The 16,172-nt window shown below is 35.1% G+C and overlaps 1 protein-coding gene across 28 annotated transcripts in view; it reads right to left on the bottom strand.

The window, feature by feature from the left end:
• birc6 (baculoviral IAP repeat containing 6) overlaps positions 1–16,172 on the bottom strand; it is a 156,234-nt gene that overhangs the window by 28,783 nt on the left and 111,279 nt on the right. For all 28 annotated transcript variants that reach the window (XM_087290400.1, XM_087290404.1, XM_087290420.1 and 25 more), the window contains exon 66: positions 2,472–2,688. In XM_087290400.1, the coding sequence (XP_087146526.1) occupies positions 2,472–2,688 (217 nt within the window). The remainder of the gene's footprint in view (positions 1–2,471; positions 2,689–16,172) is intronic.

The following is a 16,172-nucleotide window of genomic DNA, read 5'->3' as shown; positions in this document are numbered from 1 at the left end:
AACAGCCACTGTGGCTAGAAGATTTCCAACATTACTAGCCACTCACCATTTTCACTAGCCACAATTTTGTTGTTGGGAAAATACATTTCAAAAGCAGAAATTTGACTTTGACATTCTAAAATGACTTGATATACATTTTGTATTATCTCCACGTGCCTTTTGTGTGAGAAAATTAGCTTGCTCAATGTGCATGTGCAAATGGGTTGTGTCTAACTCCGACTACACTAAAAATAAATAAATTATTATTTCTTAGCCACAAATATTAAATAATGTGACAAAACAAACCAGTATACATTGACTTTTTAATTCAACAAAACTTTTCTTAATAAAAAAAAAAAGAACTATTATCATGTATCTAAAATGTGCACAGTAATAGTTAATAGACCTAAGTCTAAGAAGTAAACTTCACATAAATGGGGAATTTATCTTGTATTAAAGCAATGTTATTGTAAAATATATATATATATATTTAAACTATAATAACAAAAATAACTGTAAGCAAAAGAAAGCAGGTAAAAAAACCAACCGTGTGTTATAACGAAAGAAAGATCACACGCACACGGTTAATGTTAGGCCTGTTAATAATATTTAAAAAAAAATGGTTAAAGCAAAAGCAGCAACCGCTGCTGCTTAAAAATTAATTTAAAAAAATTCTGGTGCTCTTAAAAGCAGCAGAACCGTGGATGCACCATCTTTGCTTTTTTGTCCAGTCTATTTCAAAGAAAACCGATCACACCAGTTTTTCTCTAGGCATGGTTGCTTCCCGCAAGTAAATGGGACCAAGCGCGCTTTCTACATAGTCATGCACATCACATCACCCTTGCACTTGAGTTCACCTGCTTTCTTTTGTCCATCTTTATTGTTGAACCTTGCTTTTAAGAAAACACAATTTAAAAATAATTTTTTAACCAGCCAAAGTGGCTAATGGGAGTGTCTGTCTAAACTGCAATCTACCCGCAATTGCTGGGTGTTAATGTTAAGCCTTGAATCTAATCTAATCTAATCTAATCTAATCTAATCTAATCTAATCTAATCTAATCTAATCTAATCTAATCTAATAATATAATATAATATAATAATATAAATTAGAAATAATAATAGTAACATTTTAGGACAATAGAATAATATATGATTTAATAGAATATATAAATAGTATGTGTTTTAATAAAATATTGACATTAATTTTTTACACTTATAACTGTATGCAATTATAAAATACAATAATGTGATCTTTATATAAATGAATAAACTTTACTTTGACATTTAAACAGCATTTAAAAAAAAAAAAACAATATATTATTACTTTAATATAATTAATGTAAATGATTGCAAATAATTTAACAAAATATTATTAGCTGCTTAAATCCATTAAGTTTAAATAAGTTATTCAGGGTTTCTTCAAATCAAATTTAAGACTGTTTAAGACCCTTTTAAGACCATTATGAATGAAACTTTAGACTTATACAGGGCTTAACACTAAAGATTTTTTCTAATGGAGCGGTTACTTAAATAGTTATTGTATTAATGGGGGATCATGCAAAGGGATGCGCTGCTTTAGTTTTCTTTCCCTGATTACAGGAGACGCAAATCATTTTAAAGATTTCATTTGATTTGGTGAACTAGTTAATAAGAATGATATGTTCGCTAATACCGAAATAAAACCCATTATTGGATACAAACGTGTTAAATTAATACTTCTATGTGTCTGCTCGGGTTGTTTTTATTGCTGTCACTGTGCTGCTGTCATGTCTAGTCATTGTTTTTGTCACAGGAGCAACAGCAAGGACTTACTGGAGGAGTACAGGCTTTATCTGTCCAATGGCAGCAGGATTACAGACTCTGATGTGCCCTAAAGGTCAAACACCTGGTGAAAAACTGGCATCGCAAAGTAAATAGATTTACTTCTAAAAGACTTATGTATTAAATACATTTACAAAGACAAAAATGAAGGATGTTTTTGCTATCATTTTAGTTAGTTTTGTATGTACACAATACAGTTTCAGTTAATTCTAGTTCTTTTTAAAAACTCGTTTGTTTTTTTAATTTCAGTTAAGGATAATATTTTTTCAGTTCTAGTTTTTGTTTACTTGTTCATTTTCTTTAACTATAATAACCTTGGAATATACCGGTGTGAAAAAACAAAAACAAACCTGAACCACTATAGTAAAAACTACATGGAAAGAGTAAAGCAGCAAAGCAGAATAATGGACAAGTGTGATACGGCAGAAGAAGCTCAGGCCAGTGTGAAGGCTACTGGGGATTAGAGGCTATTCGGGGCTAGTAGACGAGCACTGACTGATCTTGCACTCATTTATCACTCCGCATTACTCCTCTGCTGAAACAGAGCTTTTGACTTGTGGCTACAGCATCAGGTTAGCTCTCGTGCTTTTTCTGTGCAGGTCAGAGAGCGGGAGCATTTTAGGGTGGACCATCCATCCATCAACATTCACTGTGTCTCAGGAAGAGCTTACCTCAAGCGGTTAGTGTAGGTGTCCACGCAGGTCTTCATCTTAGCCAGTAACATGCCAACTGAGGTCTGACACTCGATGCGTTCCTCATCTTCCTCTTCCTCCGCAGCATCTCCAGAGAGTGGCAGGAGCAGAGGAACCAAGCTGGTGCATGTAGAAATGGCCCTTAGCAGCTCCAAAAGAGCACGATACAGGGGGACGTGACGTGCCATGTCCAAAACTGCAGGAGACAGAGAGAGAAAAAATTATGTATGAAGGCAGGACGCTTATAAAAGACAAAGTCGATTACTTCTGTTAAATGACAGAAGGACACAAGGGACAATCCACATGTACGTGTACACACATTGAGCCTGTCAAGGTTAATAATGTTTTTAATGCAGATGTTTTTAGGAGAATCATTGGCCCAAAGGATTTAAATAGCTTGGATCTTTGGAAAGGACATAGAAATGCCATTCAAACGGCTTTATAAAAAAAGAGCCTCTATGATCTTTTTTGGTAGACAGACAAGAAAACTGAATGTCAATTTAAATTAATGTATGAAATGGTTCTAGAAAGTCACTCCATCTGTGCATAAAGCCTACGTACTATGGGTGTGTGTATTGAGATTGTTTTTTAAACAATAAGTTCATGCTTTGATGTGTGATTCATCCAATTCAAATGATTCATTTAAACGCCTGCTTCATATAGAAACAAAGAAAGTTACTGTCTTTATGAATGGATAATTAAATCATTGACAAATGACAACTGTATTATGTCTACAATGTAACTCACCCAATATTAACTTTGTTAAATGGTTATTAAATCAAAACATTTGTTTAATTTAAAAAGAAAGCAAGTCACTGTTTTTATGAATGGATCTTTAAATCAGTGACTAAAATGATTCAAAGAAAATGCTTCAGAGAAAAACGCAGCGTTCCCCGGAGATGCACAAATGTTTGGACATATTTTTTGAGGGAAAAGAAAAAACAGACATCATAGTCTTTAAAATGTAGCTCACTCAATATCCAATTTGTTGAAATAATGTATACAATTAATATAACATTTGCAACTACACAGTTCTTTCAGGACTTGAATTAAACAATCACTCTGACTGCATTCTAATGAGCTTCATCATGCAATAAATGCTTCTGGACTCTCAGCAAAGGAAGTACCAAAGCATCTATATTACAAAACTATATTATTACAGAGCTTCTTGAGAGAAAGTTATTCCATACATAAGCAGGATAAAATTATTTTAAGTCTTTTTCTTAACACATGCTTGTAAAAAAAAACTGGAAAGAAAGAAAAACACAAAGAGATTACTGAGGATCTCCAATGGGGCTGCACGATATTATAATCTAACATAATAATCTAACATTGCAATATATTTATTCTGCAATATATATTGCAATATGAATACAATTTTATCAGATGACTTGAATAGATCTATTTGAAATAAATGTATAATTTCAGATTGATTGGGATGATTCTGTAAAAGTGTGCATTTGCATAAAATATAATAAACAATCTATAAGCAAAGACAAATACGATAAAAGTACAAGAAAAAGATACAAATAAGTCAACAGGGTTTTATTGTTTTCGGAAGGCCGAAACCCAACCCTCTCTCATATTATCATAAATGAACAAAGTAGATATTTTGTAGGAAAACAAGACAAAAGTCCCTTTAGATTAAGGTAAAGATCCACGCATCTCGTCTGGGTCAGCTAACACTCTTTCAACAAAAGGGTTAAAGAAATAGTTTATTTAAAAAAAAAAAAAAAAAAAAACAGACATTTCACAAACTTTTCTTTTATGTTCTAAAAAGAAAGCCAGGTCTAGAAGAAAATGAGAGAGACTAAATATTGATTTTTGGTGAACTATCCCTGTAAGCCTAAACATAACATCAAAAACAGAAAGAAAAAAACAACTTTTGCTGTAGGAAGAAAAGTTAGACTGAGAACAATGACTTGCAAAAAAAAAAAAAAAGATACAGTCATGACTGAACTACTCAAAAAGTGATCTCCCAAGTACGCAGAGATGCTTTAAGAACCAGTGGTTTGAGTCACGAGGACTCTTCGTGCATGCATTTCCTGTTTGGAGAAGGAGCGATAATCCTTTTGTGGCACGGCGGAGTCTTAAAGCCTGAACGAGGACAGTGAGAGAATAAAGGATGAGAGAGAACAAGACCAAAAGAGATTAGCGGGGGTCTTCGAGCAAAACGCTATAATCAGCCACATATTATCAGTGTGCAGTGAACGCAAGGAGCCGGAATACTGTGTGCATGTTTGTGCCATATCTCTCTCTGTGTGTTTAAAGAAGAAAGGAATTTCAAACAAAGCTCCTTCAAAGCGATTCATCTGAGTGTGCGCTTCAGATCAGGGATCTTTTAGTATGTGTGTGTGTTGTATCATCTCAATGTCAGTCTACGTTCCAGATTCTCCTCATGCTCTCCTCAGTTCAGACTGTTTCTCCTTCACTCTCATCTCATTTACAGACTAACTGATTTACTGCACACCAATCCTCCTCTCTCTCTCCCTCATCAGACATTCAGCTCCATGCTGGATTGGGTGGATGATAAACAATGTTAGGGAGAGCAGAGAGGACACATACGTCAGCTCCTCTGCCCTCCGTGGCCGTACATGGAGAAGAAGAGCTGAGACGATGGAGGAAGAGAGGAGAGAGGACACAATGGGACGATTAAGGAGGGGAAGACAGGAGGCATGACTGAAGGAGAAGAGAAAAGACAAGGAAGGAGAAGAGAATAGGCAAGGAGACAGGAAGGGTGTCAAGAAGAGACCAGGAAGGAGGAGGAGTGAACTGAATCGAGGAGAATAGAAAGTAGGTGACACCAGGAAGGAGTAGAGACAGATGGAGAAAGCATGGAGGAGACCAGCTAGAAAGATGAACAAAATGGAGAAGGTAGGAGATCAATAAAAAAAGGTGTGGATATTAGAAAGAAATAAAACAAGAAAGGAATGGAAAAATGGGATAGAATGCAATGAGGAAAACGAATGATATTAGTAAGAATACAGCAGAGGAAACCAGATGAAAACAAAAGAGCAAAGAACTGAAGAGATACTCAGGAAAAAAGAGATCCAGAAAGCAGAAATAGGAGAAAGACAATGGTGGTTATAAAAAGAAAACAAAATAAACAAAGAAAAATAATTTCAGAATTCAGAAGGGACCAGAAAAATGGTGACAAGACCTGAGTAAAGGAGAAGAGAAGATGGGAAGATATAAGAAAGGAGTGTGAAGGAAAGCAAGAGCGAACAGCAAAAGAACAGAGAGAAGACCAGGAATGATAATGTAGAAAAAGGAGGAGAACAAATCTGGAGAGAAGACCAGAATAATGGAAGAGAGACAAGAGGAGATGATAAGAAATAAAGAGGAGAAAAATGGCTAGTAGGAGTAGAGAAAACCAAAGAGTGGCGATGAGAAAGGAGGAGAGGAGATATAAAAAGAGAACAGAAAGAAGAGCAGAGCAAAAAAGAACTAGGGATGTCCAGATTGGGTTTTTTTTTGCCTTCAAGTCAGAGTCATTTGATTTTAAGTATCTACCGATAGTGAAACCCGATTCAATATTTTTATAATACATCAAAATAAATAAATAAAGAAGAGCAAAAAAACATATCCAGGATGTTCCTTATTTTTATTTAATTTACCTTATTTTAACAGCCAACAACTCTGTTAACAAACAGAGCACTTCTGTGAAGTAGCGCAGACATACTCATGTTTTCCTCCTTTAAGCTGCTTCCATGCTCTACTTTGCCGGAATTTAACCAATAGTGTCTCAGCAACAAAGTGATGTCATGCTGCACGCGTTGCTTTTTCTGCGTGTAGTCAAGAAAGAGGTGTAACTATGTGGCTATATACATTTGAGTCCTGATTGGGGAGATAAAGTCTGAAACCGCGTGATTGATCCCAATTTCCGTTCACATGATCGGAAGATTAGGGCTGTGCGATTTGGAAAAATATCTTTTAAATTTGATTTGCAATTTATTTTTGTAGTCAAGCTTCAGGTCAATAACCTGCTAGCCGTGGCAACAATTCTGCAAAAGCTCTTAAAAATGACCTGTTTTTGTTTGGTGTCTGTGACTTTGAAACCAAAATATTCCCATATTCCGATGTCCTGTTTTTCTTTCATATTAATTTGTCTTTAAATGATTCTGAAGCAGCAGACACCATTATCCCAACTGTCCGCGCTTTCCTGTATGTTTTTTTTATTTTTTATTGTGGGCATGCATAATTTGGTTGTGCAATTCTAATTGGGCAGAACAAAAGTGTGCTCACTCAATTGGCTAGTAAGACTATCACACAAAGAGGGAAAAGGCAGGAAAAATTAAATAATACATATATATATTTCACATCACAGTCTCTTGTGATTAGCTAATCGCAACGTTTAAATTGCGTTTGCGATTCGATTTCAATTAATCACACAGCCCTACTGGACATGCCTAAAAAAAATAATAATAAATAAATAAAATAATAATTAAAGAGAAGATAAGAGAAAAAAGTAAAAATGGCAGGAAAACATGAAAACAGAAAGAATGACATTTAAAAAAAAAAGCAGAGGAGAACAAACAAACATTTCCCCCTCTTGTCCTCCTTTCTAGAGATGATTTGACAAAGAACATAAGAACAGAAAGAAGGAGAGGAAAAAACAAAAAATAGAAGATAAGAATGAAGAAAATGAGAAAGAAGACAAGGAGATGCTAAGAAAAGAAAGATAAAAACAAGATAGAAGAGAATTAGAAATGAAAAAGACTTGATACACAAAAGGAAAAGTTGAGATGGTTATGGAAGAATGGAAAAAGGGATAGTGGAGAACAGGAATATGGAGAAGAGAAAGCAAAAGGGAAGAGAAGAGAGAAAAAAGAGGAGATAATAGAAAGGGGAGAGGACCAAAGCGTAAGGAACAAAACAGAGGAAGAGGAGGAGAGGAGAGATTATCTGACTGCAGTCTTAAGTCGAACTCCTCTCAGCAGCTCAAAGAACACTTCAATATCATCTACCCATCCGTTCCCTCTTCCCCAGTAAGAGACTGTGAAGGTCACAGGTCATCTGGACTCAAACTGATCCACATTGGTTTAAACGATTCCTCGTTTGTACCATAAGACCTTTGTGACTGGCACTGTCTAAGAGGAAAGTTGAAGCTCCGTGCTCTGTGTGTGAAAGAAAGCACACTCGTACACACTTAAGAGGCAGCCGCTGCCCTTTATCTTAAAGAAAATACTCATCTCATAACCTTTGATGAATATAAACACACCAAAAAATCTTGCCTTAAACACTTCTTCAGCAAGGATGTTATCAACTTTTGTCTATAGGTCATCATTACAATTAAAAGTTGTGTTATTATTGTGCAATTTAACCTCCCAAAAAATCTTAAAAATAGGATGTATTCTTTAACATCAGGCTATGTAACATGTCCTGGCATGACATTGTCATTTTCAAACACACATTTTCAGGTGTTTACATGGTTATAACTACAGCATATAAGTAAAGAGCATGGAATTTTCCCAATTTTGGCTGAAAATGTTGTCGGTTAAAGAGCTCCTTATTAAGATATATAGACATGTAGACATCTAATTGGTATGCAGAATAAGCAAAGCAAACATCTGCATAAAGTCTCAAAATTAAAGCAGCATCTTAAATTAAGGGTTAGAAGTAAAATGGTCACAAAAAAAATAAATAAAAAATCATTAAAAAAATTTTAAATGCAAAAACATGCCCTTAAGCATTGCAAGTTGTATTTGCAAATGGATTTCTGAAGCATTTGTCAGTAAGGACTTTTATATATAAAATGAATTACCACAAAGTGGGTTTGGCGACTGCTTACCAGGACATTGTTATACATTCAAAAGCTGTCGACTTCAATTCTCTAGGACAGAGCTTCTCAAAGTCCAGATTCTGGTCTGGATCCAGACCGTGAATGTATCCAATCGGGAACTGACTCTGTTTGCGTATTGCAAGACTATGCGTGAAGGAATCAAATTGTGGATTTCCTTTATTGATAAATGCATACACCTTGCAAATCAACTGTTTAGTTGTATTTTTGTTTTTTTTTAAAGTATAAATATAAAAGGCAAAATATTCAAAGATTTTTTTGTGCGACTCTGTTGTCATGACATCCAGTGATCATACAAGCCTTTACGTGGACAGATAAGTATGCTTTTATTTTGCCACAAGCCATCACAATGCCATTCTGCTTGATTTGTAAAAAGACAATTGGAGTTGTAAGGAGTAGAAATGAGAAACACCACTATGAAACAAAACATGAACATTTAGAATGGCAGTATCCACAAAATAGAGATATAAGGACCACATAACTACAAGACCTAAAGCTTTTATGACACACCTTTTGTATTTTTCACTTTTTTGGAGAGAGGTCTGGATGCAGAACTGGTGCAGTTGGCCTGCATTGTGTCTGACATTGCAATCTCAGCTTGCATCTTCATGGCTGCATCCAGAAATTATTGGGCCTATTTTTTGTTGTGTTTTGTTGTGTACAAAATGCGCGTATATTAGTGGTTTTGCCACATTTACATTGTATTAAATGTGTTTTGAATGCAAATGCCAATATATTTAAAGGAAAATAAATAGTGTTGACTCGTGATGCATGTTAATTAAAAACAAGTTTTGTAATATAAATTGTTCCAGACCTTTGACCTTAATAAAATTTCAGATTTGCACCTTTTAATGTAGACACTGAGAATCCCTGCTCTAAGACATGGTATAGGTGCCAATTTAAATGTAATCTTAAAAAATTAATTCTTGAAAAAAGGTTTCATACACGCAGATATACTAACCTATCCCAAAGTTATTTAATTTATATAACGTTCAAAATAACAGCATCTAATTTAAATTACAGGATCTTTGTATTATTTTAATGCAGCTTTTGATCAAATAAATGTATCCTTGCTAAATAAAAACTATAATTAAAAAGTTTCAGCTACAGTTTACCTTTATATGCAAGTATAACGAGGTTCCTTTTACACACTGAAAACATGCACAACTCAAAAAACGATAGCTGTGTGTGTGTGTGTGTGTGTGTGTGTGTGTGTGTGTGTGTGTGTGTAAGTTCCCCGAGCATGTGGTAGAAACTCTTTGTCTCCATGACAACAAAGATCCCGAGGACAGGCGGGACAAAACACACCAGCAGCAGTGTAGAAACGCACACTTGTTTATTGCCTCGTGGGCTGGTTAAAATTTAATCTGGTTATTTACAACATGCAGAAATGCATAACTGTTTTTGACACACATATGAAGAGAGCAGCCAAAAATACCCTCTCATAATATGACTCCACTGTCAGATAAGCATATATATGTGTGTGTGCGCACGTTTATTTTGGTGTGTTCAGAGTTCCACTAGCACACTTTTTTTGAAGCAAATCAGGCTGACAGGAGTCTGATTTTAAATGCCGCTTTGCAGAGCAGAACTGGGCCTGGAGTCTAATGACTGACACAAAAATCATGCTTTCCGAATCATTCAGGGCACAAGAGTCTGTCTGGAGTGTGTGAGTAAGCAAGCGAACGAGAATCCTTCACATGAGGGCCGGCTGGAAAGAAAGACACAACATGCAGCAGGAGCTCAGAGAAGCGCTCCATCAATAATGCAAGAGAACGAGGAATAAAACAAGACGAGCGCTACTGCAGCTCCCTTTCACACTTTCACACTGAGGAGAATATCTCTTGAAACATCTGAACAAGAAATTAATAAATAAATGAGAAGAGTGAAAAGGAGAGAAAGACAGTTTAATCATGTTTTTTTTGTAGGTCACGTTCATATGCCTATAACTCAATATATCACTAGACTTTATTATATAATGTTCAAGTAACTAAAATATACTAAACTTCTGGCTGAAATGTATAAACTCATAATCATTTAATATTGAATATTGTAAAGGGCTGATATTAAAAGTCCACACTCTTGTCCAAATTAATAAAAATCTTTTTTCAAGATACAAAAACGTGTGCATTAAAAGATATTAATGAACAGTCTAATAAATGTTTTTTTTTTTACTTGATGTGCTTAACCGTTAAAAAAGGGAAAAATTCTTAACTACAACGTTGCTAATTATTACATTTAAAAGTGCAGTTAGTAAAAGAAAGGCCGATTTAAATTGTGTTCTAAATGAAAGCAATGGCACGCGATAGAAAGAATATTTTTCATATTAAAAAAATTTTTGTCCTAACCAATAACTGAAATGAATATTTTAGAAATGGCTTCTATTTCTTACAACTGAACAGCAGAAAACTGACAATGATCACCCTGGGTACACCTCATGTGCTTTATTCAGTGTTAAATGAAAAAAATTTGAGTTTAAATGCCATTTTACAAGACCAGGGTTTCTACAGGTTTATCAAGTCAAATTTAAGACTTTAAGACCTTTTTAAAATGATAATGACTTACACAAGGCTTAACAGGATTTTTAAGGATTTTTTAATGGCCACGTAAAAATCTTAAAATACATTAAAAACATTTTTTTTTTAAAGGAAGATAATTAACCCAAATTCAAAAGTAAATAAAGTTATTATATATATATATATATATATATATATATATATATATATATATATATATATATATATATATATATTTGTAGTTGTTTGTTTTTTTGTTTTTTTACTTTTACTGAAATACATTTTTAGTGACTGGACGGGTGTTGGCCCAACTGGGTAGCTTTACGTGGACATAGGAAAATTCAGACCCATTTAAAATGATTTAAGACCTACAACACAATATTTCAGTGGATTTAAGACTTTTTAAGGCCTAAAATTTAAGATATTTTAAGACTCTACAGATAACCTGTAGACATTTGTTGCCATACTACTGAAAGCAGAAGCAGACAATTCATCTCAGATCTTGAAAATAAAATTAACCGTTTTAAATTACTTTGACTTTTTTCAACTTTAAAACCAAGTGCAAGCCAACAAATATCAGTGATTCAGCATGTACATTTAATAATGTTAAAGAGCTTTAATATGTGTTAATTTGATTATAAACCTTATCATTTTGATGGAGTGCACTGATTGTGAGAGCACTATTATGTGCTTCTGAATGGCTGTGTTGAAATTTCTGTTGTGTTTTGTTTGGTGCAAACAGCCAAATTGTTTATTACTGCAAATCTCATCACGTAACATGTTGTTAGGACACGAGGTTACAATGTAACCTGCTCACCGAATGTTTACGCTCAAAATGTTTATGTTATTTGCTAATTAATCCCCTAATGTGAAAAATTGGCTAAACTAGCATTCGGCGGTTTAAATTTTCAACCATAATATCTGACTTCAGCATGTTCACTTACCATGTTTCTTAAATATGTACAAACATATTATGGTATTTTTATGCTTTAGAAGAGTCATAAACTTACATACAACACATTTAAGTAAGTTATTTTAATTTTTATATTTTGCAACTTTAACGCAAATATACGAAAGACTAGCATGAACATAAATATCCATCCATATCTATCCATAAATATCCAGAAAGAAGGCAAACTAACGAACAACCGATAAAAGAGACATGCAGATCAATATCAAGCAAACGCAACGGCTATTAAAAACTATTCAAAAGTTTGACATAAGTAATAGCCCATTTGCTACAGTTAGGCATGTTATGCATTTATGACCATTTCCAGTCAAAGGTAGCGAAGCAGCAAACCGTACTGCACCAATATTTGGGCACAACAGAACAGTACCAAAAGCATGGAGCTAGATTTCACTGATAAGTGCTACTTGTTTACACAGAACCCGTTACCAGTGTGTGCAACAAGCTAGGGAAACAGCAACATAGGAGCCGCCATTTTTAAATACACAGCTGAGACATGACAGTAATAACATAGGTGCACGGCAAGAACAGAATCTGCTGTATGTACTCTGCTGTTTTAAGACAACATCGGAAATAACTTGTAGAAAGCAGTGCCACTTTCTTTCTGTTTGGTGCACTTGCCAAGCATTTATACTTGAAATAATCAACTTGAGTTCACAAAAGATATGTGAACGACTAGTACAGCTTTATTCTTTAACCAAGAATGACATCGATCGTATCTTTCTGTCATACACCAAACTTGGAAACGCAAAGTGGAAACGCAAGCCAAAGTGGGCCTTACCGAATCATACTGTACTAAATTAAACTGAAGTGTACTGTTTAGTAGAAACGAGGCATAAGAGACCATCTAAAAGTCCCTTTCAGAAGTGTGGATGGTCTCTTCATGATGGTCTTGATATTTCCAACATTTTTACTTCTCCATGAGTCTGTCTGTCTATTTATACTCACTGAATCATATTCAATCTCGAACTTTTCAATTTACTGATCCATTAAGTGACAGTAGTTCTCAATATTGTTTAGTAATATTTAGAAATTTAGAAAAAATATATTTATGACCTCAAACTTTTAAACAGGACTGCATATGATACAATAAATGGGGATGAATGAGGCTGAGCAAAAGAACCAAAGTCAGGCAAACAAACAAGCCTGTAAAAACACAAGAAGTCCACTCAGTCTTAATACAATACCAAATCTAACAGCATCTTCAAAACGATGCTAAATGCAAAACTCCACACTCTTTGGATCAAGTCCAGCTGACCCCAGAGATTACAGGTGACGCTGAGAGTTACTTTAAACACATGGAGTCAAGCCAGCAGACAGTTTGGTGTCTGGACAATCTGATTGTGAGCATTAACATCGACTTCCTCATGAGATCGTGGCACCCTTCCAGACGTTTATGTTGGAGTCACTTACAGGAGGTGTCGGTGCGGCACAAAAGCTGTAATTTTCAGTAAAACGCTCTTGTATCTGAGGAAACCCTGTGCCAGCAATGGCTGTTTATTCACAAAGATGGTTTGATTGAGCTAATGGCGACAACCACAGGGCTGTAATTTTCCTCCTCTGCAAAGCTGCCATAAAACTAACGGAAGGATAACAAAGCGCATTCTTCCCTTTCTGCATCATTTAAAGGCACTAAATCATTCAGAGCTTTTCTCTCATCTGAGGAGGACTCGGTTTCTCAAGAGCTCTAACGGCACTGTGTCCGTCTGCTCATGAGGGCAGTATTTTGGACAGCAGGCTAAGCAGCAGATGTAAATGCACAAATAAAAGTTGAGGAAAAAAAAAAACACTTCAAAAGTTTGGGTTAGAAGCATTCATTTAACACATTCAGATATAAATACAGTACAAACTGTTATGGATTTTCCAAACAGATTTTTTTAAAGCCAATGCAGACAACAGATTTTGGACAACATATTTATTTTCATGATCACCATTATATCATGCGTTTATTTTTCAGATAAAATAAAACCACAGATGTTTTGGGAGTTATATTATTTACAGCAATATATGCAAGGATCAATGCAAGGGCTGCATAACGGCTAGTAACCAACAAAACTGACCATTAAATAACACAACGTGCGACTTAGGGGCTGAGCTTTCTGTAGACACACGGGATAAATGCCTGGAGATGATACCCCCCCTGTTCAGTCAACAGTAGACATCAGTTGGTCCAATTTAAGGTTATGCATCACTCACATCATACTAAAGCCAAGTTGCCTACAATTTTCCCTCCGTATCACCATTATGTGACAGGTGCAAAGCGCAAAAGACTTGACTTCCCATGCTTTCGGGTTTTGTCCTTTGTTATATACATTGTGGTCAATCATATTTGATTGGCATTCTAAAGCATTGGTATTCTAAGGTATGACTGTAACTAAAAGGCTGGTGCACCAGCATTGGAAGTCATTTCCACTCCCTACATTTCAAATGTGGATTGCGGACGTGATTTCGGTAATACAAATAGAAAGACATTTAGATATTTCTCATTATCGACTGAAAGTTTTTAAGTGTTTGAAGTTTTTTTCTCGCCTATCTGGATGAACAAACCAGCCACTCTGTGGATTCTTCAGAGACTTAATTTACTTGTTTTACCCATTTAATTATTTATTTTAATTTCTTTATTCTATTTTCTGTTGCCACCCGCTAAAGTGTTGTCATTGATGTTTTGCTCATTGTATGAGAAACAAAAAACAAAAAGCAATATTAGATTTTTCCAATATAGTGCAGCCCTAGTAATAATAATTATAATAATAATTTTATTATTATTATTATTATTAATATTATTATTAACTTTGACAACAACTGTTCTGGGGGGTATTTCAGAAAGCTGGGTTGACTTACCATCTGCTAAACCTTGAACTTGGTTAATTAACCCAAAATCTGTTTATCGTATGCCGGTTCCAAAACAGGTGATAAGAGTTAGTTATATCAACCTCCTGAATATAACTGCAGGTTAATGAGCGCACAAATTATATAAAAAAAAATGTATCAAGGGTGTGTGTGGAATAGATGTATTCACAGGAAAGACTACATCTTAAAATATGGATATATTTTCCTCTAAAAGACAGAGCTGCCACTTATAATAATACATATAGGCTACAGAAAATGTGAGGGGTGCAGAGAGAGAGAGAGGGAAAGGAAAAAAAAAAATCTCTATACAAAATTCGAACTTGATCCGCTGTGAGCGCCATCATGATCTCTAATGGCGTACTGACCACTATACTATCGTGGCGCTGTGTAATGATATGTAGTGGTGAAAGGCCAAGGAACTGTGCAAAAGTGTATAAAACAGTTCAGTGCCAGATATACTGTACAGATGGATTTATACGCTATTGCCACATTGTGCAGTAGCCTAATGCAAAAACAAAGAGCTGCACTGAATGTTTCCTATGGAAAGCGCAGATCTGCAGTTTGTCACGTTGGATTTCAAAAGGTTTATTAAATACATTAAAAATTCAACAACGCTCATTCAAATATTTATTTGAATATAAAAAAGAAACCTATGCATTTATAAACCTCATACGATGAAAAAACTTGTGTATCCATGCTTCTAAATCCATGAAAATTCTCATTTAAGAGCACGCAATGTTCAGTAAATTTTCTGAAACAAACTCCGGAACATAACCTGCTCCAGAGCAGGTGATCTTCAGAGAAAGTTGCTATGGCTACTTAAGATACCCCAAAAGTTACCTCCGTTTTTGGAACTTACTCGCTATAAAAACTAACCCATGTATATCACATAACTTGCTTTCTGGAATACGCCCCTGAATCATTTTGGCTTGGAAACACAGATGGTAAATACAATTCAGTTAAAAAAAAGTTCACAAGAACAACCTATATTTTAAAAAAGTAATCTGCTGTAACTTCTGATCCATTTATTGCTTTCTTGATAAACACAAGTATCCATTTTGTAAGGAAAAAAATCTTTCTGATAAAAAAAATTGAACAGCAGAATATTTCTGATGTGAAACAAAGGTTAGAAACTGTGCCCACATTCCCCTCATAAAGCAGATTTAAGATCAGCATCCAGCATTTCACAAAGCAAAGGCGACTGAAGGCTAATGAAGCTAAAATAATCTTGAGGTCCAGTCACTTTCTGTGACTGCTTCATTTTAATGACCACACCATTCCTGTCCTCCCATATCCTTAACACTCCTCCACTCTCATTGCTTTATCCAATTTAGCTCCCGCACACCCATCCAGGTAAAAGAGGGGTATCTATCTCTCTCCACACAGGAGGGCATAATTAATGGTGACAAGCCCTCTGACTGACATTTGGCATTTTGTGTGGGCACACATTCACTGTCAAAGAGCTTTGGAGAGAGGAGAATATGACTTTACAAAGGGCACCTGTTCAAATGAGCAGAATGAGATATATTAATACATCACAGCGGAGA

Source organism: Danio rerio, chromosome 17, assembly GCF_052040795.2.
Source record: "Danio rerio strain M-AB ecotype USA chromosome 17, GRCz13ab, whole genome shotgun sequence".
Taxonomy (NCBI): Eukaryota; Metazoa; Chordata; class Actinopteri; order Cypriniformes; family Danionidae; genus Danio; species Danio rerio.
Note: the sequence above shows the minus strand (reverse complement) of the source record. Positions and strands in the feature narration are given on the sequence as shown.